Source organism: Cyrtonyx montezumae, unplaced genomic scaffold (assembly GCF_038088225.1).
Source record: "Cyrtonyx montezumae isolate F1298 unplaced genomic scaffold, pur_monq_1.0 scaffold_3, whole genome shotgun sequence".
Taxonomy (NCBI): domain Eukaryota; kingdom Metazoa; phylum Chordata; class Aves; order Galliformes; family Odontophoridae; genus Cyrtonyx; species Cyrtonyx montezumae.
Window position 1 is genome coordinate 90,895,423 of NW_027072034.1, and position 27,665 is coordinate 90,923,087.

Consider the following 27,665-nt stretch of genomic DNA (forward strand, 5'->3'; position numbering starts at 1 on the left):
ACCCCAGAGGACTTTGCGTTGCTTTGCGTTTTTTTCTGTTTTCCACTCAAAGGGAAAGATAAAAACTGTTCACGTGTCCTGAGACACAGGCTCTTTCCTTTTTGGGGCGACCCAGCAGCTTCCTAGCCATCTCACCTTCAGCATTAGTGTAAGGCCTTCAGTTTTTGGACACACTCTCTCTCGTTTTATTTGATTTATTAACTTCAAGTCCAATTATATTGTATTATATTGTGTTATTTTGCATTCCAATATCTTATTTAGTAAATTAGCTTTCCTCCTCAGATTGTTGCCACTTTTTGTTTTTAGGCCCATATCCCTTTTCCTTCTTACCTTTTCCCCTTTCTGAGAACATGGGTCTGTGGGTCCCCTCACCCCAGTCATCACGAACCAGGCCAAAACAGCCCGTAAACCGCTGCAAAATTCTTACATGTGTATGCATGTTGACGGCTGGAGTATTCTGACAGTATAATGTAAAGTTTTAACTGCTACTTGGGTTAAATATGCACCAACAAGTACAGGTTCAGAAATGTCTTGAACTTTGGAAATCTACAGATAAATCCTGGCTTGTACTGAAAAGAGGAAGAAATCCAGAAAAGCAGACTTTCATCAAAATCACTCCTTTTTCCACTCTATACAAACTCCTGTCCACAGTGAGGTGTCTGCCACCAAATGTATGGGTGGATTCAACAGGAAATGATATTTCTGTAGCAAGACCACCCATTTCTCTTGATCAGCCATTCTGGGTGGATTAAATTCTTCAATTTGTGAGCTAATTTTTGTGTTTATATGGTTGTGGGTTTTTTTGTTGTTTGTTGTTGTTGTTCTTTATTTGTTTTGAGGTTTGTTTTTTTGTTGTTGTTGTTTGCTTAACAGCATTTTCAGCTCTGTTGTGGAGGAGGAGAGCAAGAATGGAGGTCTTCTCCCTTGCCTTTGTCCCACAGCAGAGCCATGTTCAATTACCATTTGAGAGAGCCATTCAAATTATCAGTGAATCAGAGGTTTGGAAGACAAATAGCCAGATGTTGGCAGGCCAAATGGGAGCATGACTTCTCCAAATCACTGCTACCTGGGGGAAGGGGAACTCTGGTGTTGGCACTGGGGAAAGGGAGGAAATCGCAAGCTTGCACTGACTGCAGAGGACAGTCTTTCAGGACATCTCACAGGTTTGGTGGTAGACCACACAGTGATGTGACAATGTAATGGTTTTCCAAATTCTGGAAAGGTGTTGCTCTTTTGAGTACACTTTGCTAGAAGACATCCTTTCCTAGAAATCCCTACTGGCATTATGATTTCATCTGCAGCAACAGCAGCTATGTGAATTGTATTAGTAAAGGCTTTTAGTCTTTATCCGTTTCTACAGAGAAGAAATAAAAAAAAGCAAAAGAAAACAACAGTGCCATGAAGTGGTTTGCTGTATTCATGTTCTACACACCATATGCACACATACTGGCAGGCAGAACTTTACTTGTGACGTGAGTTGTGGTCAACAGAGGAAGCCAAAAAAGGAACTTGGGGTTTCTATCAATCGAATAGGGGAATACTAGCTTACTGGAATCTAGGATGTGTTACTGCTGATTTACATACAGCATAGGAGATGTGTGCCTCAGAGATATGTCGCAGATCACCAATAACAAGCCATCCTACAAACTGAAAGCATCTTCAAAGAAACATTGAAAATCCAAACTGCTATTGCTCAGAACATTCATGGAAGAAATGCATCTGCTTTCTTGCCTCTCTGGGTTGTTTCAGGTGTGGGACACAATTCTTTTGAGAAGGGCCAAAAATCAACTGGACATGCAGACAGCAGACAGTAACAAGGCCACCTCTCCAAATCTGGCAGAATTCATGAGCACTGAAGCTTGGATGAGGAGCACCATGAAGCCCAGTACCAACCTGGCTCTCCAAGGTCTCAAGAGATAAAAGAAAGCCATTGCTTTAAGGCAATTAAAGGAATTCCTTCGACCTCCCCTCAGAAGAATTAGACTTTTGATAGATAGTAAGAACTGGGTCTTTCCAGTTTGTAAACATTTCATCGTAAGAATTTTCTCTTATTCTTCTCGTTGGGGTTAATTATCTCAGTAACAGTATGGTTTCTCCTGAGAATCATTGTGTTTGGAGACTGACTTATCTGCTCCAAACAGCCACACTTCATAATTCTCCTCTTTGGAAATCCCTCTGAATTCAACTGAATTTGACAGGGAAAGAAAGTTACAGTAGTGTTGCTTCCAAGAACTAGTGCAATTTCTGTAGCATCTTCATATGCTCTGAGTAACACAGCACTTTCTCCTCCATACAAGAAAGGCAATCATTCATTCACATAGAAATTCTATGGCCTGTCCAATCAACAACTGTTTTCTTAGTGATGGCAATGAAACTGGAGAAGTTCTTCTTCCTGAAGATGATCAAAATGCTGCCAAATTTGGGATCAACATAAACTACACTCATTTGTCATTTGTACTGGATTATAAATTAAACCTACGAGTTTGGCTACAAATCTCACCACCTCTCAGGCTGAAACCTGCAAGGACTTGAAAATGTTAGGGTTTTTTTTCCCTCTCCAGTGAACTTACTGTCTCCATCTCCAAGGAACTTTAAAATGGTTAACAAGGTAAAATTCTCACATCTGTTGTGTCTGGGGCAGATTAAGGGCTAGGGATGAGACAAAATGACAGAGTAACCCAAGCTGCTGTCATGACATGTGCATATCATGACATAACTTCAGGATAGCCAGGGGAGTAGCTTATCTCACATTTTCACAGGAAACTCAAGGTCTTGAGCTATCTCAGGCACTGCCTCTAACCCCCTACCTGCTAGGCTCTCATCTGGGTCGAATAAAGACAGTAAGGGAAATCCTTACTCCCCTGTTTCTACCATTTCAGGCTGTACAGATCCGAAGTGACAGTTTTGCATTTTTCTCTAATTATACATAAATCCAAAGACCAAGAAAACAGTTATTTCAGGTGACCATATCAACCACCTCCTCACTGACCCTACAATACTAGAGTAGGTTACTATCTCTTTCTGTACATGCTTGCTATGGGAAATGGTTGGCTCATGCAATTGTCACATACAAAGAATTAAAATTCCATTCCCCACAAAGAGGACAGAATATTAAACATGATGCAGCACATCCACATCAGTGACTTATCTAACCCTCACTGCTTTTTTTGTGTAGCCTTTCCTTTGCTGTAAATGATTGTTTCATGGCACATACAACAAGAGAACAGGTGTTCTCTGCCAGCATCTTGGTCAAACTCTAATATTTACATTCCTTTTACCTAAATTCCCTCTGCAGGTTCAATCAAATGCAGTCATTAGTCTCCCTTGCCAAAGTGTACATTAGAAAGCAGTTGCCATGCCTCATACCAGAAGCACACAAGGAAAAAAACTTGTGTCATAGGACTGAGGGAGTCTGTAAAGCGTGGCAGGTTCATCAAAGTAAGAGACAGCTTCAAAATGCTACACATTGAAATTTGCATCCCTCACTCCACCTCCGCTGAAGGAACCAAAATGTTTCAAGGAGAGCTGATCTCAGGCAGGTTGTACTGCCACAGGAATATCCAATGGAACAGGATCAGGGCCAGCATGAGGGGATAAGGCCAGGAGGGAGAAATACCAATGTCCCTCCATTGATGGCCAAAGGGATTTATAGGTCAGCATTGGTTCAGGTGGGTGAATGTGAGGAGGAGCTCTGCCCAAAGCCGAGCATTGGAACATTTGTACCAGAGGAGAGACAGCAGCAAAGCTGCAGGGAGCTGAGTTTACCAAAAGTGATTTTTTAACAGCCAGCTCAGTAAACAGCTATGATTTTAACAGCCAGCTCCACAAAATAAGCCCAAAGTGCCCTTAGCACAGCCCTTACCCTAACTGCATCTGAGCAGTCTCTGAAAGCCTCCCTTGACCCTGCTCCGCATTTAAAATGAATTCCAAGGAACATTACAATCTGGACAAAGCAGAACAGTTAGATTTAGGAGAGAGCAATGAAGGTGACTGCCCATGGCCCAAAGCTGGAGGGGAGCCCCAGTAATGTGCATCAGCAGCAGAAGTCATCCACTTTGTGGGGCAGGCAAGGAGCTGCCTTTGCCCTGTGCCCGCAGAGTTTAATGCTGGCTGCACTGTGAGAGCAGCAGGACCAGATCAACATTAGCAAGTAAGGCAGGAAACAAAGACCCCACACACGATAGTAGTGAGGTGACTTAAACATTTACAGGCTTGGTGCAGGCAGAGGTGAGAAGTCAAGTTTTGAGCAAGACGGCAATAAATTTCCTGTTCAGATTTGTACATTGTTGGGTTTTTTGTTGTTGTTGTTGTTGTTTTGTTTTGTTTTACCAGAAGTAAAGCTGGTGTTTTCAAATTCATCACTGTCCTGATGTACAGAGCAGTATCTGGGTGATTCACAACTGCTACTGTGTGGCTGGCTGCAGGCACCACAGACAATTTCAGTCTAATTTTGCCATGAGCAGCTCTGGATGAGCAAAACAAGTTTTGAAAACCTCTCAGAATCATTGCATGTCAATGTGCTCTGGGCACATCCCACCACTCTCTTCCCCTTCAGACTGAAAAAAGACACCAGAGGGAGGCAGGAGAGCATCACAGCCACCAATGTTGGTGTGCTCCACCAAGAAGCCATCCTCTGGAGATGTGGAATAAGTAGCAAAACAAGCTCTGGGGTCACACTCCAGATGGCACAAGAGAGGACAGTACTGAGAGATACGAGAAAAAGTGAGGACATCCTGGTTTCATTTTCAACCACAAGAATAGTTCTCAAGGTGAACCTGAACCTGACCCAAATTACACGAATTTGCATCATAATGAAAACCATCACAGTAGTGGCTTGTGTCTTGCCTCTTCCTCCTTACATGATTTTCTGGAAGAAAAAAATATTTCTATAGCATGAAGTTTTGCTCAATACACCACTTCCTCATTCATCCCCAGCTACTTCTCCATTGAGTGTTATATGGTCTCAGCCCTACCCTGGGGCATGGGATGCCATCCCCAAGAAGAAAGAAAGGGCTGCAAGTGCATTGGGAGGGGAAACTAAGGAGAAAATCAATCACTCTTCCCATTCAGCTTGGAGGGAGAGCATGGACTTCCCACAAGGGAAGTACATCCTTAGTACACCCAATCTGTCTCTGAAACCATGTCACCTGGTCTCTGTTGGCAAGAAATTATTTCTGTGTCCTTCAAGGATGTTACCCCCTTAGTCCACTCAAATGAGAGAAATACTCAGAAATATACTCAATCAGCCATGTTCTCAATAACATATTGAACAAATTTTGCATGCAAACTTTATCTTGCTATATGTAAATTCACTGTGAAACTTCAGTTCAAGAGAAAGATTTCTGTGCTAAGAGGGAAATGAACAGTGTCATGCCAGCCATGCTACTCACAGGTGCCTGAGGTCCTCACTGTGCATTTCTCAGTAGCTTGTGCAAGTAATGGCTGAAAGAATGTCTAAAGTATGCACTATAGGGTAGACACTTCCAGAGCTTGGCTCTGGGCTGGCATAAACCAGTAGAGGTTATTTTGGTTACATACACAGGGGTTTACACCACTGCCAGATCCCACAGACAGAGCAAAAGGAACCTTTCCTCTGATATTTAACAATGGCTTATTCTCTTTCCTTTCCTCTTTCCAGGTATTATGGTGACAGAGTTAGTAAATCAGACTACAACATGTTTCTGAGACATGCTTAAATCCCCCTTTCTGCCATACCCTACTGCCTGCAGAGGCTTCTTGCTTGTAAGAATAGGCCACAAGCAAAACACTGGCCTAGTATAGATGAGATTGGTCTTCAAATCGTTGTCCAGCAATATATTTCTTTTACAACCTCAAAAATAATGTCAAGTCTTTGGTTTTCATAGAAAAACACACAACATTGTCCCTTCCACATCACTATACAAGGCCATAAAGCATCACCAGATGGAGGTCACACACGGAATATGATATATGGAGGTACGTTAAATGCCTACACAGCTCTTGACTCAGGTTTCACAGCCCTACTGCACACTTGCAGACCAGTGACATTAGGCTTCACATGCAGAGTAAAGACACAGCGAACCTTAAAGAATCTTCAGCTATTATGAGAAAATTTGTGGCACAAGAAAGATATACCCAAAAAACTCAACAAAACATAACACAGTAAGTCCTTATGACTTAGGAGAGTAATACAATAAATGAGACCTACTCACTCTTGGTCCTGACATCCTAACCCGTCCTCATGACAGAAATACATATGATTCCTAAAACTTTATATCCATCACTGGCTATAAAAACAATACAAACAGAACATTCTACCCAATCAATACAAAGTCAAAGAAAGGAGGAACAAACTGCTGTCTCTTCAGCCTTAGCTGTGACACTCCTTGGGGCTCCCAATGCAAGATGCATAGCAACTGACTTGCATAGCTCAGACCGTGGTATTAATTTCTGAGGCCATGGCAAGTCTCACTGTCTGGTCTTCCACAGCCACAGGTACTTGACTGAACTCTACAATACCACTTGCACGCACTCAGAAGGTCAGCCAGTGCTTTGAGACACTGGGAAACAGTGACCAAGGCAGAGATGGGACAGCTACATATAGTGGGAGGTCAGTGAAGGCCCCAGCTACTTTTTGCCACCAAGCTCATGGCAATGACCCTACTGCACTACTAACTCCCACAGCCACCACAGAGCCAGAAGCTGGTGCTTTACTTTCCAGTATATGCCTCCACAGCCCCCAGCAAGCATCACAGGCCCATTTGTCCCCAGTTGGTGAGCTTGGCCCTGAAACTCAATAAGGGTCTTCAGAAAGTTTCTCAGAGTTCCTTATGACTTACACTGTGTTGTAGGCCTTACTGCCATTCTCAGTTGTGGTACCAGCCTCTTTATCTTATCTCATTTTTATTCCAGTATTGGTCACTATTCTGCTGATGAGGCGGAGGATATGCTTGATGGTACTCCTGTATAATAAACAAAAACCTCAAAAGACTACCACAAGTATGAGCACATATGTTGCAAAGTCAGTGAATACATCCTCAGTCACCAAAAGTGTCTGATTTCCCTTTCACTACTGAGGTGCCTTTCTCTCAAAAGCACCAGCTAATAGAAACATTGCACAGTGCAGTGTTATATAGCTACACTACAGCCCACTATCAGCTGGCAGGTGGGAAGAAGGGAACGTGATTTTACCAGTGCTGATACCCCAATGAGGAAACAAGCAAGAATAAATTAGGAAACTCTTCTTGTATTGTTGTGTTTCTGCTTGTGCAAAAAGGAGGAAATGTTTGTAAAGCCCATTTCCCAAAATGAATCACCCCTGAGAGAAGGAGGTCCTGCTGAACCTCCCTGCATTCATCCCACCTCCACAGAGGCTTTCTGCCCGTGCACAGGCAATGCAGGGTCAACTCTGAGAAGACTCACTTCACTGAGCCCCATAGAATCTGCCAAACTATCCCTCTCACAGTTGTTTTGCTCTCAACTTTTACATAAGCAGGAAAACTTGCCATTCTTGTGTCAGAGCCACCAGTTTCACAGGCTTTGCTGACCAAGATTCCCACAAGGTTTGGTCCTTGTTTGCACTTTCCTTCAAGGAAATGATAACATGGGGTAGATTTCTTACAGGGCTGAGCAAAGATTGTTGGACATGCAGTCTCAGTAAAGGTTTTGAAAAATAACTTCCAGTGACTCACAGCCACATGACTTTGCCTAGTCTCCCATTCCCACCTCAGTGTTATCCTTGAGCCTAGTGTGGCATAGTGTCAGAGCAAGTCATCTCCCAGGCCACAAGAAGTGTCTAGAAAAGCCCTGGAGATGGTGACAGCAGCTATTTCCTAGCTCACGAAGAAAAAACTAATGTGTGGTTTTTTCATGGTAAACAGCTGCTTCCTCATTTATGCTGAACGAAGTCCTGCCAAATCTTTTCTATTTAACTTCTGTTGCAAAACAAAATGAAAAATAGAGACAAATGTGCAAGGCTGTCTATATATATGTGTGTGTGTGTGTGTGTATTTTTGTTTTGGCTTTTTTTTTTTTTTTTTGCAATGGTAAAAACCAACCCTTAAAGAAAAACCACGTGGGGGGGGGGGGGGGGGGGGGGAGGGAGAGGGAAGGGGAATGGAAGGGTGGGCAGGAAGAGAAATCAGTCCTGGACTATTCCATTCAGCTCAGGCTGGAAGTGGTAGCTGCTCGGATGACACAGGGACAGTGATGCATCTGACCAGGTGTCCTCGGAAAGCAAAGTGTCATGCAGCATGTATAGAGAAGGGTGTATATTTTTTATACACACAACTTGTTGTTCAGGGCGCATACACCCAAGCTGATGCACAAAGGCAGTAAAGCTGCAAACTTTGCCTTTGCGTCTCAGTTAGGTGGAGCAAGGAACTCTGCCTAGAAGAGGTCACCCGACACTTTCCATAAGAATGTGTTTCAGTTTGCATTCAATATTGCCAGATTTCAACTGTTTGGGCTGGATTTTTTCCATGCATGCTGTCTGCCCCAGGGTAAGCGGTTTTTGGGAAAGTTTCAGCAAAATGATTCAGGCTTTTCTCAGCACATGAGTAGGGAGAAAATATATTTTGACCCTGTTAAGGACTGAAGATACCAAACAAGCTCTTCACAGGGTTCTATAATTGCTCCATGGACTGGAAAAGGAATATGATATTTGCATGGACAAAACTGGGACTTCCACTGGCCCAGTATGGTCTTGTTCAAACCAAGAGCACTGTAAGCTTCCCAGAAACCTCAGTTTGTGCAGGCTCTGAGGAGACTTTCCAGGTTTTGAACATTCCACCTGTGTGTTTCATCCATGAATCTGAACCATGAAGGAAATGAAAGGCATTTGAATAAGGGGATGGAATGTCACCGGGCTATGAAGCTATGAAGGGACTTTGTTCCAAGCTCTGAGCTTTGTGAAAGCTTCCAGCCCACAAAAAGCAAGTTGTAACTAACCAGTCACTGATAGAAAGGCACAATCTCCAAGCCCAATAACTTCCTTCCTGGTCACATGCTTAGCCCCTCTTTTTGGGAAGCATAGTATAGCTGGTAATGGTGGCAACCACTGCTACAAAAACAAAAACAGAATGGGACTGTTCCTGGAGTCAAAAGGAGTATATACATATCCCTCTGGAATAAGAAGTGATGTCTTCAGTCTCACGTCTGCTCACAGCAAAACGTATCAGTCAGCAGGCTTTCCTCTGGGAACGGCTCCAGGCAGAGGTTAACCTAGAGAAAACAGTCCCTGACGCCTCCCTGGCTGCCTTAGGAAATATGTTATGGGAAACATGCTGCATACAAAAAAAAACAAAAAAAAAATTCCTAACCAGAAAGTGAAGGTGGCACAGTCAAGCCCTCAGTAGTTAAGAATTCCAAAATTGAAGTTATCTGTGCTTGGCTCTCTTTCCTATGCATTTTTAAAATGCACTTTGATGAGAAGTGCTCAGATATCAGTATATGCAATATTGTTTATGGTGCTCTGGATATTTTTTGAAAGTAAACAGAAATTAAGCATTACTCTAAATAAGATCCTGCCATTCAAGTAAGCAACAAGTTTCACAATTCAGCCTCAAATACCTATATCTTAGTAAGTAAATAGATAGGAAGAATAATTAGTATAAAAAGATGAGCCCCATTACCTTGCAAAGCCCATTACCTCGACAAAGAAACACCTAATTTCTACAAAAATATCACTGTAAGAGCAGGAAACATCACATCAGTATCACTCTTGCAGTACATAGCCTCATTTTTCCAAGGAATTAGTAGAACTGTTAAGCAATGCCAAGATTCATTAAGCAGAACTGGAAGTGCAGCTAATTCTCTTGTGCACTTGCTGGAAACAGCAAGAACTGATGGGAACATCTTAAATATCGGCCTTCCACTCATCATTTGAAAATTGTTTTTTGCTTATTCCTCCTTCTAGAAGATTTCCCTATCCAACTTGACTGGAACAATGCAAGCCAAATTCTCTACTTAAACAGTCCATTAATTGATAATAAAGGAGAAAAATGTGATATTAGTTATATAATTTATTTATATATCCAAGTGAGGTGCTGTTTGGATCTGACAGAAAAGTACCTGATTTTCCTTAGAAATTAATAATTTCTCTGGGCATGGCACTGCTGTTACTTATTCTTTCCTGCTTTTGGGAACAGCTGGGTAGCCACTGCCACAGAGCTAAACTAACAATATCAGAACAACAAATCTACAAATGGCTCTCATCTTCTGTAAAATCTCTCTCTGGTTTCCCAAAAACACAAGCTTTGTGCAAACATGCAGCATGTGGGTGGGTCCATATGTCTCCATTTATCTGCTCATTCTGCCCTCTCCCTTCACCCTCCTGGAAGATTTTAAGCTGCTTAGGGATATTTCCAACAAAAGTGGCATTGTCTCAAAGCTGGCATGAAATCTCCCATTTTGTGCAAGCATGTGGCCAAGTAGAAGGAAGGAACTGCCATGATGGTCGCGGTGATGGACAGGCTGGAGCAACAAGCAACTAACTCATCCTTTTATTAGACATTAGAGACTGTAGGACCAAGGCCAAGCAGGCTTATTTCCACCAATGGCAGAACTTGCACAGTGAGATACTTCAATTTTTATTTTTATGCCAAAGGAACCTGCAGTGAATGTTTTGATGGAAGTAGGGATGATCAAGAAAAGAGAAATCTAGGAAGATATGCATGCTCCTTCTGCCATGGCTACACAGTTATCTAAGAAGCAACAATCATTCTACTCTTCATTCCATCCTCACCTTGACTAATTTTGCTCTCTAATTATGACTCCTGGCAACTTTCAGTACAAATGAGTATTTTCCTCCTTAAGGTAAGACATGTTCTTGGCTCCAAGGAGGAGGCTTGTCTGTCAAAATGTTAGCTACTTCTTTTATATGTTAAGTATTAATTCTATTTATCTTCAAATTATTTTCAAATACTGGAGGCATTCTTCTCTGTATTGGAATGCAACAAGTGCTTAATTTCAGGTTTTCATGTTATTCTTGCTCAGATACGAGGCCAAAAATGAGTAATTAAATTCTCATTTAAACCCCATTTCCTTAAATACACCCATTCTCTTCCCACACACAGCCTCTGTGCTAGCCCTGTGTTCTCTCACATAAGGCCTGCAGCCTACAGGGACAGGTACAGGACACAACTTTCCCTGTAACCACATTATTATTATTATTTCACCATTTACCAGGGAACACTGATGTATGTGTTAATGTGCAGCAGACCAAAGGTGCTCAAAAGACATTTTTGTCCTCAGCAAGGGAAGAATTTCTTCAATTGCAAAGAAGCAAGGGATGGAATGAACATTGTACTGCCACCTAAGACCAAGACTGCTCTCCTGACTGAGCTCCTGGTGACAGCTTCCACATGTCTGGAGCCACCACATTTCTATATTTCCAGCAAAAAGAAAGCAAAGGTTTAAATCTACAGAGATGCAAGGGAAACAGGAATAAAGGTTGAATCATACATTCAGGGCTAAAGGGAGTACTAGCAGTCCAGCAGTATGTTTCCATGCTGACCTGCCTCTTTGGCACTTTAGTGCTTCCAATATCCGTTGGTACACTTTCTTACCAACGGCTTCTCCCAGTGACCCAAAGAAAGGAAATTGCAACTTTTTTTATTTTGTTTTTATTTTTTGATTCCTCTGAATGAACTGAATGCAACCATCACTTGCTTTCATTCTGCCCAGAGGAAGAGAAGCTTTGAATAATGTAATCACTACCAGCCAGTTCTAACTCCTGATGAAATATCAGAGGATGTGACTTCAATGTTTTGAGATATCCAGTATCCCAGATCGTGAAGATGCATTTAAGGGACTGTAAAATGCAGGCAAAACTTAGGCAAGGGGCACAGACATAGACTGTTGCATCCATAACACCAAAACATAAGAATCAGTGAACCCCAGCATCCTTCTCTATCTAGGCTCCAGCAAAGGCCTCCTCAGGACAAAGGGTGGATGCTTGAAGAGCAACTCGCACTTAAGAAAGAGTTTCCTAAATTACTTGAAGAAGAAAGTCTCCACCAACTTGTGCCACTTTCCCCTTTTCCAACAGACAGCCTGCCTTGCGGCACAGCTGAGCATCACGGTTATGAATCCATGCTTTCAAGTTGTGAGGAGGAACATAACTCACAGTCCTTGTCATGACCCAGTTACTTGTCATATCCAAAGTAAACACAACTTGCGAGGCTTTTCAACAAACCATCAGCAATTTATTGCTAGCTGCAACAGCCCACTCCATGATGTGCAACAGTTTGAGTTTTTCATGCTTTGTCTTTTCTTATTCATACTCAAAGGGCACAGTCATGAGCAAAACCTGCCACATCTAACTTTACATTCCCTCCCAAGCTAAGCCTGGAAGAGTCTATGGAGGTCTGAACAGCATCCTTCTGTGTTTTCGTCATGTTTCCCAAGGCCTGTTGGATATCATTATTAAGAATACTCAGTAGGGAACTAAAATCTTTAGGAAACTGCTTTGATTTTAGTAGTCTGCTCAGTGAGAGGCAACACCATCCCAATTCAGAAGTGGGGAGGGAAACAGCCTTGCTTGTGCTAAGTGACACAAGAGTTTCCAGGACAGCCAAAGAGAAGACTTAGAGCCTGAGCTCTGGCATCTGGGCCATGCCCAATTCACAGCTGTCCTATGTCATCCTGCAGCCTCGTCCTGTTGTTTTTAATCTTTTCTAGTGCTGTCTTCAAGAGTAGCAAGTAGCTTTCCAATATCAGCCATAAGGAACAGTCACGAATACCACCTCACTCTGGCCATCAAAATGCAATCATGTGCTAAAGACTTTTGGTTTATTCCCAATGGTACCAGGTCCAGATTTGTGAAAGCAAGAAAACTTGCTAATATGTTTTCAGATTAAATTGACCTTTTCTTCTGTTAATGAATGTGCCTAAAAATAAAAAGTTACACAGTCTAATCAAGAGATTAAATTACCCTGAAGTCTGCAGAGAGATTACAGTTGCCTGAAAACAAATGCATATACTTCAGTCAGCTGTGGTATGCTTAGTCAAGACAAATTTGAGTAGTCATGAAGATTGCTTTGTTACTCTTATTAGTCCACTGCTTGTGAAATGTTTCATCAAAACAAAGCTGCGTGACATCCAGAAACAAGTCTGTTACAGCAATCACTCTGTGCAAAGCAGACCCTAATATCATCAGAACCACCAAGCTTGTTCCACTTTCCACATACCAAGGAGCTGTCAACATGCAGCACAGTGTGGACAGACCTTGGCATCTCAGCATCATCATACTGTAAACCATTGACAAGTAGGCACTGATGAACTTAAGCCATTTTTAGACGTGTGACTAGCATTTTAAGGACAGATATTTGGGATTTACACACCTAACATGACAAGCCAGGGTTTAGGTCCTGGTCTCTAGGATTTACCTGCAGCAGTGGTACCCACTCCTCCAGCAGTCTGTCCTCCTCCCAGTCAGACAAGGCCACTCGGGTACAGGAGAAACAAATGCCAGCACTTTAGGAGTGTGAGAGTGTTAGCAGAAAATATCAGTCCTGAATATTAGCACAGACCTCGTGAGAGTGGTCTTGGACTCAGAGTTCAGTTCCAGGTTGAATTAAAATTGTAGCGAAGATAAGGACATATTCTTGCAGAGAATATAAAGAATATAAAACCATGCTGGATGACTGACAACTGTAGATGAGCAAAGGGTAACACAAAGATATATGACCACTTGTAGAACTTCATGTTCCAGCCCTACCCAATAAGCTTGCCCCTGGACTTCCATTTCTTCCTTTACCTGAGCTCCAGATCAATACAAAGGAGCAGCAAACACAGAGAGGGACTGATGCCCCTTCCCATGAACCTTAGGTCAGGAGGGGATTAACACAGAGCATCTCTGTTTTACCCTCTGCTTCATCTCCAGTGTATTTTCAGTGTGAATTGGCTGGTTGAGCAGCTGAGTCCCCTCATCTTGAATACTTTCTGCCAGCAGAGTCCCCTCTGAGAGGGGAATTTGCTGCTGCCCATCTGTAGCCAAAATTGCATGGTATCCATTGATACTCATTTGCCCAGAAAAGTTCACTTCAAAGGCAACAGCTGCTCTTCAAACAGGCAACAAATTGCGGTGGAGAATCTGTGCCTTCTCCACACTTGGCCAGAGTTCCTGCAAGGCATCAGAGGAACCTGGTCCCAGACTGCACAGAAATAACCCAAAGTTGAGGAAAGGTGGAGGAGGTCGGTTGCTTGAATGTTTTCTTAAATAGAACACACACACACAAACAACCTTTACACTTTCTTGGAAAAACAATTTGTTATTTCTAATCCATTTCAGTGCAGATTAAGATGAGGGGTTATCTATTTTTTACTGACATTACGCAGAAAATACCAATGGCTATCTGTCAGTTCTGAACATCCCTGTAAAATTACAGGTATCTGACCTCTTGAGAGTTAATAATAAAAAAAAGGAAAACTGATTTTTTGCCCATTATCTGAGCCAGTGAAGTATGCAATTCTCAAATAATGGCTTATGTAAAAAGAAGAAAAAAAGAAGTAGAAAAGTATATTAATGTTTTTCAGCATAATCCAGGTGTCCTCACTTTCTTTTAGTCTTTTAAGATTGCCAACCTGGGTTATCATTGTGTGTTACTGAAAGGCCATATGTGACAACAAAAGGATTGTCTGGCAGCCTGGAAAATACTCCACCTTCTGTTCTATTTTACACGACTGTAAAAGGGTTTGTCAAATATGAGAAATCTTTACATTTATCAAATCAAAACACAAAAAAATCAGTTTACATTTCATATGTTTTTCATAACTTGCTTGGCCTGCTTTTGTTCACTGTCAAAAAACATATATTTGCATTTAACCAAAGACTTCAAGTTCCCATGGTCCCATCATCCCCCTCCCTGAACTCTCCTCCCCTTTCTTAGGGTGTATCTAGAAGAGTGGCTGTGCTTAGGACCCAAGCTCTGCAAACAATGCTCTAAAGAAGAGCATTATCACCAGGGATTCACAGGCTCAATTTGGAGTACTTTTATCAGGCTCTCAATGGGGAAAACGGCCATAGTGTTGCACAGCACTTTCCCTGAGAGCACTGGAGCACACACAGCAAGGCCTGAAAAGACCAAAAAAAGCTCCTAAAAGGAACTTCTGAAACAGGGCAGTTTGACATCTTTCCAAACAAAATGCTGATTTGTCCATTAGTTTTATCGTCCACAGTCTCTCCACAACTACAAAATACTGTCTCACCAAACACTTCATTTTTTCTAAAAGGATACATAGAGTCTTTACAGAAATGGGAACTCAACACACTCAACTGTTTAGCAGATGAAGAGAAAGCACAAAGCGCTTTAGGTGAGTATTCACAACACTTGTCCAGGGCTTCGTGCAAAACCCATGCAGAAGAACAACCAGGAAAAGGGAAAAAAAGAAAAACTGCTCAGAAGAACCTGCTCCTAGTTGAAACAAGCTGCTGTGATGGCACTACTGGTCGCCTTCTGAATTAGAGCAGCTCTCTCTTTTATATGTCCTGTTCACAAGTCAGTAAAAATACTGTGATCACATCTTGTACTTTGTCACTCTGAAGTAATTATAGAACTCACAATGCAGCATGACACGGCAACTTCATATCAAAGAAAATTTATCCAGATGGCACTTCTCTGCTGCATGTTTGTTACCCGGTGCTTTCTCTACCAGATATGTTCCATTTTCAAGAAAAATGTTTCTCTTTTCTAGTCCAGCTAGGTTAGCAATACCACCTACCTCACTGCAGAATCTGCGCAGGTTCCAGAACTGCATTAAGCAACACACCTAACATCTGTCGTATGTGTTGTTGTTTTTTTCTCTCTCATCCTTCTGTGCAGTAAAGGTCTAGGAGTTCAGTAGCTTGTTTCACTTGGCAAGGGGTTGTTTTATTTTTAAAGGTGCTTATGGATATTCTTTAGAGAAGTCAGCACCAGGAAGCATACCTTAAACAGAGAGCAAAAAGAAATATGCCTTATATTCTCCTTGGGAGGAATTTCTGTTGTGTGGTCTTGCACCAGCCCTTGAGAAGCCTTCTGTCTACTGGAAGACAAGCTTACAAGTTCACCTGGATCTGAAGAGCAGTTATGAATGTGATCTTCAGAAGGAATTCAGATATCTTTTTTGTAGCTAGGAGGCGCTTAACATTGTGCACCCAGAATATAAATACAAAAAAGAAATGAGCTTGATGCAGTTTTCCTGCTCCAAGCCACTGAGATCACAAACACAAGGCAGATGCTCATCAGAAGGAGCCGTGATTCCTCAAATCCCACTAAAACACCAGTATATGATCAAACAGTAAAGCCCTCTGGGCTTGCTAATTGCAGAGTATGAATGAAAAATATACTACCTGTTTCATTACCACCCAAAAAAATAGACCCAGATGCCCTCTCTCTCATTTGTGTTGGACCAATTAGCTGCAGCAGAATTGCCAGGTCATGGCCTGAACCAAGGGTTGAGCACCAGGTGAGAAGGAGTGGCTAACCCAGGGAGCCCAGGTATAAGCACCGTATCCGAGTGATTGGAAGGGATGGAGCCTGGATCTACCCCTTCTCACCCTCATCTAAAGGTTAGCAGCCAAAGGGGCAGCATCTCTTTGGATAGAGATTGAATTCCTCTCAAGTTGTCATCGGTTGTTGGAAGGGGTGAGCCAATTTTAACTCTTTATTACCTGCTTTGTTTCATAGTGCTTGTATCTCATTAGAAGACACTATCATCACATTCTTTTGCCATATATTAGTTAAATAAATGTGATCGGTACCACTTACTTTAGGCTACAGCCATACTTCAGAGTGAGTTTAAGAGGTAAGATGTGACGTGTTGGCACTGAGGGATGTTACTTAATAAACAAAGAAATACAAATATAAATAAGAGGATGCAGCCAGAAAGGGCGTGAAGCAGTGGGAGCAGGAAGCTTGAGATAGCAAGTGCATATTTTTTTCTGGTCTTTTAAATGAGCACAGCAGAGGGCTTGACTTGCTACTTGTAGCCTTCTACCTCCCAGGATCTGAACTGATTTTTCGAGTTTTTCTTCTCACTGAGGACTCAAAGAGTTATAGAGAGGGAGGAACAAAGAAAATGAGGGGGAAAAAAAAAACTAACTAACACAGCATTTCAAATATTCAGCTTAAAAGGAGCCCTAGTTACTGTCCAAAAGATGTCTCGAGAATAAGCAGTGAATTTTTCACTCTTTTTCATATTATGCAGCAGCTCAGAAGGATCCAGGTAAGCCAAAAGCTCAGCATCCAGGAAGAAAACAAACTTTAGTCCCCCAGGTAGGAAAAGCAATGTCTTCAAAACAGTGATGCCCTAACCATGCAGTCATTGGCAAAAGGGAAACAGAAGGGAGAGTGGCAGGAATGGGAATGAAAGCTGGTGACAGAGCAACTTCTTCCAGCAAGTTTTGAAAAAAATCAAGTGCTTTTGCTATGGAGGTCTGTTAGTAGACAGAGAGAACCTACTACTCCAAGCTGACCAAAGATGATAGGCAGGTTTTCTGTTTTTTCACCCTACACAACAGGTTACTTTCCTACAAAAATACAGTGACGTGGTAGATGTCTCTGTAATACCTCCACAAGGAAGGTCCCCTGGCAGACAATCATAAAACTTTAGGCCATTAGCACTATTCTACCTTTTGTTTCCCTAATTACACGGCTTGCAGGTCATTTGTGGAGCAAACTTAGCTGGAGAGAAGCGTGAGATGAAATCTGGAAGGAAAAGCCCTGGGCTGTGCTGCTGGAGATTGCATGGCACCATCTAGCAGCCTCATTGCTGTAAGGTGGATGGCAGTTCCCTTCACAAGGCTATTAGGTTTTGCTTTGATGCAAAGCCCAAGGAAGACAGCACCAGCTCCCAAGGTGCAGTTTTGTGGCAGTGCTGCTAAATTGCTCCCTCTCCCACCTGCTGTGCTGTTAAGAGATGTCAGTGCAGTTCTATGATGAACTAGCCCAGAAACTGATCCAGCTGGAAAGAAAAATAAATTAAAAAAAAAAAAAAAAGGAAACCACCAAAGCAGAGAAAGTGGGAAATCTCTGCCAGCTCCATTCCCTGATCCAATTCCTCACGTAACTTTCCTGGCAGGGCCAGGGATGACTGGGATGGTTGAGGAAGGAAAGCGATGTCTCAACCCGTGTGTAGGCAGTACCAGCTGTGAAACTACTGCCTACGTTGCATGAGGTGAAACTGGAAGGTCAGGATTTCAAGGCCTTCCACTCCCAGACACCTACAGCTTACCCAGCTCCACCTGCTTGCAAGCCCTCTTTTGCAGTGCCAGTGCTCAGATACAGGTGGCTTTGCTAGAAGAAAAAAAAAAAATTAGATCTATATATTAACTATTCCCCAAGCCAAGATGACAAGCATCTCCTAACTGCTGGCCCCAGGTAAGAGCCAACCTCCATCCTGCTGTCTGGCAGCAGAGGCAGGTTGCTAAATGCTGACCCTAGAGGGACAGCTGCCAAAGCCATTCTGCTGCCTGTCTGGAGAAAGGACAGAACGAATAAAAGGCAACTGAAATCAATGAAGAAGGTGAAAACAGCCTGTTGTCTTGTCCTGCAGTACCAACAAGCCTGTAATTCTCTCCCATGCTTCAGTGCCCAAGCTTCACCCCTTCCAAAAGAAATAAGCCACTTTGCTTACTGCATTGAGTGCTGTAAGCCAGTTTCTGGAGTCCTAAGTGACTCTCTACGTGCTGGACTTTTTTTTCAAGTAGGAAAACACAGGAGATTTGTTTTTCAGTATTCCTCGGGTGTGACCCAGGAGATCATGGGAGAAACCCCCTGCAGCACCTCGGCTTCAGACAGACGCACGGACAAAGCCCGGCAGCGGCTCCTCGGCCGCAGCCAGTAGAGGTCTCTCCTCCCCTGAGCCTCCTCCCGTCGCAACAAAGAATTATCTGCCCATAGAGGTGAGGGCACGTGCCTTCCCTTCTGAATCTGATCTCCGTGAAGAAAGAAATTAATAAAGCGGGAAGCTGGTGGCTCAGATGGGAACTCAAGAATAAAGAAAAGAGGAAAAAAAAAAAGAGAAAGATCGGGGTCTGCTGGATTGCAAAGCCTACAGCATCGACTCCACGCTTCCCACCTGGCAAGAAAAATGCACAGCGAAGTCAGCCCTGGAGCTCTGGCTTCTCTCCACATGGGGAGCCTCCTACAGAGCTCTTGCACCGGGCCCCAGCAGCAAGGTGTAGGGAGCTCTCTTGGTACATCAAGTCCTTGCATTCAGCTTGTGTGGTGTCAGTCCCAACAACAAGCCTTTGTCAAGTTGTTCTGGCCTCCTCTCACACTTACCCACCGCCTATACCACACAGCTTTGTCCATAAGCCTTGGGGCAGGGATTCTGCTGCCATGCTGCAGTGGCCTTGTAGGGCTGGAAGCTGACCCTGTAGCAAGTGGCAAAGGTTCCCGTCTATCACAGCACCGTGTTACAAAAGAGCTGGGAATGGGGCAGCTCCCAACTTTGTTTCCACCTGCTGCCTGTCAGCAATAGTTCTGCCTGTCCTGCAAGGCAGAGGCTTTTGTCTCTTGTTTTTGTTGCTTTGAGAGGCCAGGCAGGCACCCTGCTGAACCTGGGCTCTCCACCACATCTGGGTACACTGTGAAATCAAAGGTCCCCACTGCATCTGGGCATCCTATCACATAAGGACTGCAGCTCTGGTGCCACCAGAGGATGACAAAGGAGGATGGGGGCAAAGCTCTGTGGCTCTTCCACTTCTCAGTGCTAATTCTACCTCATTGGTAACCTCCTCTAAGAGGATTTTTTTAACTGCTCCCTGTTGTGTTCTGCTTCTTCAGACAGTAGTAGAGTGGGTGGTCTGATGCTGATTTAGCCAAATCAATATAGGAAAACATACATTTCCCCCAGCTTTTAAGTAATTTACTTAATTAGTCATTTTTTATTTTCAATTTTAAAAAAGTAGTTTCTCTATATTTTTGTTTTGCATAATGTTGAGCCTTGCAGTGAATTATGGGCAGGCAGAGGAAACACAGGACACTGGATGATACTGTGAGTGCTGTGTAGATGCAGGCTGGCCAGTTTAAAGATGCCTCTTGTCAGTTCAGTAAACATATCAGACATTGTTGGCAGGGGAAAATAATCAATACTTAAACAAAATAAAAAAGAACATTTTCAAGGATTTCAAGAAAACACCTTATCTCAAGACTGGGCACAACACCTTGCACAAAATGGAATTGCTGTATTGGTTTTGCCACTCTATTGTGAATATTTTTTCTGGTGCACAGCCAAAAAAAAAGAATAATAGAAAAAAAGATACAATCGTAACGAGTAACAAGAACAGTAGATCACTTTTTAAGTGCAGAAAAATAAGACATTTTGGAAAGATGAAAGTATGAAAATACCAAAACAAAAAGGAGCCTTAGGAAAACGTGCTGGTATTTCTGAAGTGGGATGTTTTCTTTCGAAAAGTACAAAATTCTTTTTCTCCAGGTTTTGTCGACTGGAGTTTCTCGGAAGCACAGATACAGAGGCACCTGAAAAGTTCGCGCCGCCCCAGACCCGCCGTCCCCGCCGAGGGAGCGCGCAGAGCGTGTGCGCGCACGAACGTGCGACTGGTGGTGCCCAGCAGCCGCGCCTATTGCATCAGTCGGGGCGGCCCGGGCCGGGCTCCGGCATGCCGCGCCCCGTCCACGCCCGCCTTCCCCCCTCACCCCCCCGCCGTGCCGGGAGTGCCGCTGTTGGAGCGGAGCGGCAGGGCAAGGTTGCCTCCAGCCGCCCGAAGAGGAAAGGCTGCGACGGGGGAGAGGCGGGGAAGGAATAAAACGAGTTTTAAAAATAACGATTAAATAATTAAAAAATAAAATAAAATCTTGCTGCTCGGGCTCGGCTACTCGCGCCACCTTAAATTCCCCTCCCCCCCCAGCCCGCTCCGCCCGCTTCCTCCCGCGGCCACAACAACAACCCGGGCAGGGGGGAGAGGGGCTGTCCCTTCCCCCGGTCCCGCCAAACGGGAAGGGCGATGGAGCTGGCAGAGAGCGGGGCGGAAAGCCCCATCGCCTTTGAAAAATAATAATAATAATGAAATACTATGAGGCGGCGGGCTCGCCTCGATCTGCGGCAGCCGGGGAGCCCATGGAGAGGGAGGCGGGTCGGGCCGCAGCTGCGGGCGCCATCTTGGCCGGGGCCCGGCCCAAGGGCTTGGGCGCCCGGCGGCACGGAAGCGGCCGCGCTCTGCGCCCAGGGGGAAAAGTTGGGCCGGTGGGGACCCAGGGCGTGTAACCCGCACCCCGGGCTCGGAGTTGAGGTGTTTCCTTCATGAGAGTCAACGTTACATAAAATGTTAGGAAAAAAAAAAGAAAAAAATAGGTATGAATTGTAATACACGACATTCCATAACTTAAAATCAAGAGGGCACGCTCATCCCAGCTCGCACCGAGGGCTGCACCCCTCCACCTGTGCCAGGCACACACACACTCAGGAAGGACATGGCTCTTACAGATGGCACTTCTCTTTATTGAATGCTCGCTGTGAAACAACATCAATCTGTATTTCTGCTTTTTTTTTTTTTCCCCAAACATTACAAAAAATATGGAATTGGCTCAGTCTGCAATCCTTTAAGCACAGCCATATTGTCAGGAAGGAAGGAAGGAAAAAAAAAAAAGAAAGAAAAAAACAGCCAAAAGAAAAAAAAGAAGGAAAAAAACACCTCGAAGAAGTTTACCAAATAGAGCATTTACAAATGCACAAAAACACGCCACTTTGGCTTTATGGGGAAAAATACTGTTTTCTAGATTAAAAAAAAATCTTTTAAACATAAATAAGTTAGTATAATTTCTCAGTGTCTTTACAGAGTTATGTACACAGGTACACTTCAAACTTTCTTTTTTTTTATTTTTACATACAGGTACACAAGCAATGTAGAAATACTGTTTAAAGATGTAGTATCCCTTTCCCTCACACAAGGAAAAAAGGATGTGGGCCAGCTCAGAAAACAGCAACATTGGAGAGTCAGAGCAAGTGCCCTCCAGATTCCTTTCCAAAAATAAAAATAAAACAAAAAAAATGAATCCAGCAATGTAGTGAATGGGGTGAATTTATGAAACCGTAGAGGCATTCCAATTTCCTATAGGGATTTGAGGTGAGGTATCACCCCACCTCCCACCCTCAGCCCAGCACAGAGAGAAGGGCTCTGACAGCGGCCTGCAGGCATCTGCTGCGAGCAGCACTACCACCGTGGTGCGAGGAAAAAAAAACAAAAACACAAGGGACCCACTTAAAGGGACAATACATCTTTAAGGAATAAAAACCCTACACTGCTTCTCTTCATTTCTTTGCTTGCTAGATGGTGAAAGCAAGTTTCGATCGGTCGCCCTCTTCCACTCCCCCCTCCCCCTCCCAAAACGTTTATGTGCTACATAAGGTAAAAACTATATACACAGGTAGTACAATGAAGCAAATAAGGAAACACCTAATTGCACAATGCTACATCCAATGCTTTTAGAGGCAGGTCTTTTAAGAGTGTCTAAATTTTTAGTGTTATTGTCTGCTTTTTTTTGTTTGTTTGTTTTGCTGTCGTTGTTTTTCAGTGCTTGCACAGGGTCCCCACCCCATGGAGACCGACGATATGTATTCATCTCTACTACAAACTTATATCTTCCTGGCTTCACCGCCCCCCGATGAGCAAGGGAACGCGAGTCCTCCGCCCTGCAACGGGAAGAAGACGGGGAGAAGGCATTAGAGAGGCCGAAAGCAACCGGGAGCGACCGGTCCGAGCCGACGCCGCTTCCCGCGGCGGGGAGGCCCAGCCCGGGCAGGACCCTGCGACGCTCTAAGCTCGTCCGCCCCGTCGGGGCTACGCTGCCCCGGAGGCGGTGTGGCATTTGCATCGAGGCAAGGGCCGACGCGCTCCGCCGCGGCTCCCCCCAGCAGGAGTATTTTGTTGCAACTTCTGCTTTACAGCTTCATCTCTTCGGCACAATCGCGAACCGTGTTCGCGAACCTCCCCCGCTAACCTCGGCCCCGAAACCGCCGGCGCGATGCACCACCTCCCTCCGCCCCAACCCTCGCGCTGAAACAAAACAACAACAAGAACACCACACACGGCTGCCATTAACCCGCTCCCTTCCCCGAAAGCTCAGCCAGGGCATAAAACTAAACCACAACAACCGGGGGAGGGGTGGAAATAAAGAACGGAGAACAACCTCTCCTAACTCACACTGAAAAGCTCCCGCTCAGCCCTGCTTTTACAGGCTCGAGAGCTGTCCCGGGCTGCAGCTCCGTGCCGAGGCGGGGCAGCCCCCCCGGCACCCCGACACCGTGCGGAGCTCCGTCCGTCGGCGGGCACGGCCCCGGGAGCTCGGGGTGGAGAGCGGGGCCGCCCAGCCCCAGCAGATAGAGACCCCCGCGGCTTCCCCCACGGCATCCTAACGCCCAGACAGAGCCCGAAGGGAACCTACTCGGGGAGTTTACGTTTGATGTCGTCTCGGGCTCGATTTCTTGGGTGTTTGCTCCACTGAACTGGCACTGGGGGAGTCTTCTGAAACCTCCTCTTCTGTTGTGTTGGCTCTTTTATTTTGAGGAGAGGAATCTAGGAGGGGAAAATTAAAAACAAGGGAGGGGGAGGGGGAAAGAACACTGGTTTAAAATACCGTCCTACGAGGTGCTCGCTCGGTACCCGGGGGCGGGAGGAGCAGCGGGGCCGGGGGTTACTCCGGCACGTCCCCGCGTCCCTACATCAGCTACCGGGCTACGCGAAGGCGGGCACGGACGGGCTTCTCTCTCGGCAAGAGATGCATGTTTTAGTTTCGCCCCAGCTCCGGCGCTCGGAGCGTCCCCCGTCCTCCTCCGCCGAGGGGCGCCGGGCGGGGTCCCACCGCTCAGCCCCGGCCCCCACGTTCCGCGGAGCTCCCGGTGCTGCGGCAGAGGGAGGCGGGGGCCGGGCCCGTAGCGCGGCGCTGCCCGCGGGGTACGTTACCGTCGGCGGCGGGTCTTTTCCTCTGCCCGGCGCACTGCTCTGCAAAGTCCGTCTGACTGCCAGCAACGTCAGTCTTTCGGCCTACACAGTGAGTGTCCTCTGAGATTCCCTGAGAAGCGGCGCAAATCGCGGTTTGGCAATTCCCGTTTACATCCAGGCTCTGACGGCCGGCAGACTTGCAGACGGCTTTGGGTAGCCTCGGCGGTCTGAAGTAGAAGTCGGGCGAGCTCCCCTTCTCCACGGCTTGCCACTCGTACCTGCCTTCCAGCGGCCTGTGGTTCTGGAAATCGAAATTCCACTTCCTCTGGCATGCCTCTTCCATTTCCTTGCGGTGCTTCTTCAAGTCCCTGTTTAACTCTTCGTGGTTTACCGGCCCGAAGAGGTTCCTGCAGGCCGACGGCTTCGGGTACTCCGACTGCCGCGCCTCCATGCGCTCCAGGGTAGGGCTCCCATTAGAAATGCGGACGTTTGACATCTCCCCCTCCCTTTCTGCCGTCACCGGCGGCGGTTGGGCTTCCTCGCGGCTCTCCCCGCTCTTCCTCTCCGCTTCTTACCCGCGGCCGCTCGCAGCTTCCCCTCCGCGGTCTCTCTCTGTGCGGCCCCTTCTCTGCGGCCCCGCCTCGGCCCGCGGAGGAGAGGCGGCGGCGCGCAATTGCATAAGCTCCGGGCCGGCCGAACCCCGACAGCCGCCGCCGCCGGGCAGCCCGGGCGGCTCCGGAGGGGAGCAGCCGAGCGGGGAGCGGCGCTGCCCTCCGCGGCCCCGGGGGCGGCCTCTCGCTGCTGTCCGCACGGCCTCACCGTTGCCCGCACGGCCCCGCCGCTCTCCCCACGGCCACGTCGTACGGACGGAGAGGGGAAAAATAACAAGGCGAGACGGGTTCTTCCTCAAATCGCAATATGGCGATTGAAGGGAGGTTGACGAAGGAGAAAATGATTGACAGGACGAGTCTATTTAAACAGCGGAGCCGAGCCATTGGTTACGGCGGCCGGCACCGCCCCGTCGGCACGGCCGTACCTCGCCGCCGCCGCCGGCTCTAAAGGTGGCCCTGCCGGCAGCCGCCCCTCGGCGGGAGGCGGGGGGGGGGAGCGTGGAGTGGCACGACGCGGCGCTCTTCACCGTCCCGGGCACGGGAACCTCACCGCCCCCTGCAGAGCTCGAGTCTGGTAAAAGTCGTGCGAGTTGAGGGTGCTCGCTCCATTTTGAGACGTTCTGGCTGTTGCTCTGCTTTTCACCCGGTCGGGAGGTCAAGGCCGGCCAGGAGCTGCACCCCAGCTCGGTTAGGGGCGTGTGTCACTGCCCAGCATCCTCATCGCGCTGCCCGCAGAGAAGAGACCGAGGGCTGACTCCTGCTGCGCTGCCGGCAGAGAGGGCCCAGGTGTGGAAAGTAGCTGTAGGAATTCTCAGTGGGGACCTACGTACTCAGTAAGCAAGGGCAAGAAAATGAAAGCCTTCGGGTTTGTGTGCTCTGCAGATCAGTTGAGCCAGGAGTCACTGGCACGGATTTCTGAGCCATTTCTCTGATTGTTACAGCAGGTCTGCTGGAGTTAAGAGCAGTGCAGTCCTCCTTGTTCCCAACCCCTTCCACGGCCAGCATCCCTTGTCCAGCAGGACAGCTCCACACACTACAGGACATAAGGCCTGCTCTCAGGTACTGGAGGTTTGGGACTTCCCCAGGGCCCAGGTCACCTGAGCACTACAGACTCTACAGACCTAAGCGCCTAGTCTGGCACCTCTGCAAAGGGCAGCTGTCTTAAATCCTGTGACCTTGGAGACAGAGAGCTTTTGCCCTGTCTGTATCCATGCACACATTTTGCTTCAGCCCTTGCAGTTGCAGTGGACCTACACTGCAGCTGCTACTGCGAACTGTGGCCTCACCTGTGCAGGTACTGGAAAGTGAACAGAATCGGCATGCAGTGCTCACCCTCAAGGAACAGTTGTCTGTGGCTTCTTTCCCTGAGGCAGCAGCCCCCAACCTTGCTCAGCCTGCTTGCCTGGGTCAGCTGGGTCTTGCCAGCCCCAAGATCAGAAAGTGGTGTGTGCAGACAAAAAGAAAATTAAAATGTTGAAAGAACTCAAATTTGAAAAAAAGCATTATCCTTGCTATTTTTGTTTGCCAGAACTGTTACCACTCACAGGTTGTTTTCCAGCTCCTCTCAGCAACCACAAGATTTATCAGTTCACGGAGAATTAAAGCTAACACCCTCATGTCTGCATCTTAAGTGTTTGTTGTTGGGATTTCTGGGTGGGTGTTTTGTTTTGTGTTGCTTCATTTTTTAAGCTGCAACTGTGGAGAGAAAAAAAAAAAAAAAACTGTGTGAGCTGGCAATGTGGGACCTATTCATCTGCCTCATTTGAGGGCTACTTCTAACTATTCTCCAGGCTTTCCTGTCTTTTACTTAGCCACCATCAAGGTGGTGTCATATCAGAATTCTCCACTTCCCACTGCGAGATGTGGGACACTTTGGGTTGTTTCCTTAGCTGCGTGCAAGAGTGGGGATATAGCAGGAAAGCAGTCTGCAGATCTGTTGTGCAGCTCCCTGGTAACCTGCTGAAACCTTCAGAGATAGGGAGTTCCCACTGCCCCATCCCTGGCTTACTGGAAGCCACTGCCTGGTTCCCGAGACCAGAAAAGTTCTTGACGGCAGGATTATGACACAGTGCAAAAAACATGCCAATAATAATGATGATAATAATGGGAAGCAAACATTGGAAAATACAGCGTACCCTCACAGATAAACACCCGCAGACATGATGGCAGCAGAAAACAGAACTGATTTATTTCCCTGTAGTGCTTGGAAAAGAAAAAAAAAAAAAAGTTCCTTTCGAGCAAAAAAAACCTTTTCTGCTTTGGTCGTCCCGTGCTGCCCCCGGGATCAGCAGCCTCTGCGTGCCAACCCTCCCCAACCCCGCCCCCGTTATTGTCAAACCACCTTAAATCGCTGCGGCCGCGGAGGAGAAAGGCTGTGTCTGCAGCGACCTTGCCATGATCTAAAGTGTTTTGTTTACAGTCAGCTCTCCCCCTCCCCCCCCCCCCCCGACCCGATGGCCATAGCAAATGGTAAGAGAGGCAGGCGCGCCTGCTCGTAGTAAGCAGCGAAGCGTGGAAAAAAAAATAAAAAATAGAAAAAAAAATACTATTGGGTTCTGGAGGAGAAATGTGGCAAGACGAGAGCGCCATCGCCTTGCAAAAGGAAGACACAGCAGCCGGGCGGGGAGAAGGGTTTGTAGGGAGCTCCTCCCCAGCGCTCAAAACAATTGGCGAGTGGAGCAGTGAGACTGTCTGAGCTGTAAACATAGAGGGGGAGGTTACCCGGGAGATTCAATATTCAGTTGGATTTTCAGTATTTCCTTACACATGGAAAATAATACCTGGGCTGCTCTACGGGGTGCATCCTCCTGCACTGAGGATGAAGAAGGCAAGGCCATGGCACAACCCCTTGGAAAGCCATGAGTTCTCACTTCCTTCAGCTCTTCCTGAGCTGATGCTGTTTCCCTAACAATCTCTGTTTTCCCCAGCACACCCATAACTTCTCTCAAGAGGTTTGGGGTTGGAGGCGCAGGCCTCAAGAACTGATCCGGAGCCTCGGGTTCTGCTCCCTGCAGCCGCAGCGCCCCGAGAGGCCGTGGCCAGGCTGCGCCGAAGGCTTTGCAAGGCCCGTGTCAACTCTAGAGGGAGCCTAAGGACAGGGATCAGCCCGGTGTGCCCGGCCCCCGCCAGCCTCGGGTACAGGGCGAGGAAACTGAGCTGCTCTCGGGCAGGTGAGGCTGGCAGCGTCC

At 46.2% G+C, this 27,665-nt stretch overlaps 2 protein-coding genes across 2 annotated transcripts in view; both read right to left on the minus strand.

Moving 5' to 3' along the window:
• Window positions 1–27,665, minus strand: part of CREBL2 (cAMP responsive element binding protein like 2) — a 371,683-nt gene that overhangs the window by 228,204 nt on the left and 115,814 nt on the right. The window lies entirely within an intron of this gene.
• Window positions 22,430–24,526, minus strand: CDKN1B (cyclin dependent kinase inhibitor 1B). Its single transcript, XM_065742381.1, has 3 exons — window positions 23,888–24,526; window positions 23,370–23,500; window positions 22,430–22,617 (listed from the first exon to the last, which is right to left on the minus strand). The coding sequence occupies exons 1-2, from the start codon at window positions 24,360–24,362 to the stop codon at window positions 23,379–23,381; spliced, it is 597 nt and encodes a 198-aa protein (XP_065598453.1). The 5' UTR covers window positions 24,363–24,526; the 3' UTR covers window positions 22,430–22,617; window positions 23,370–23,378.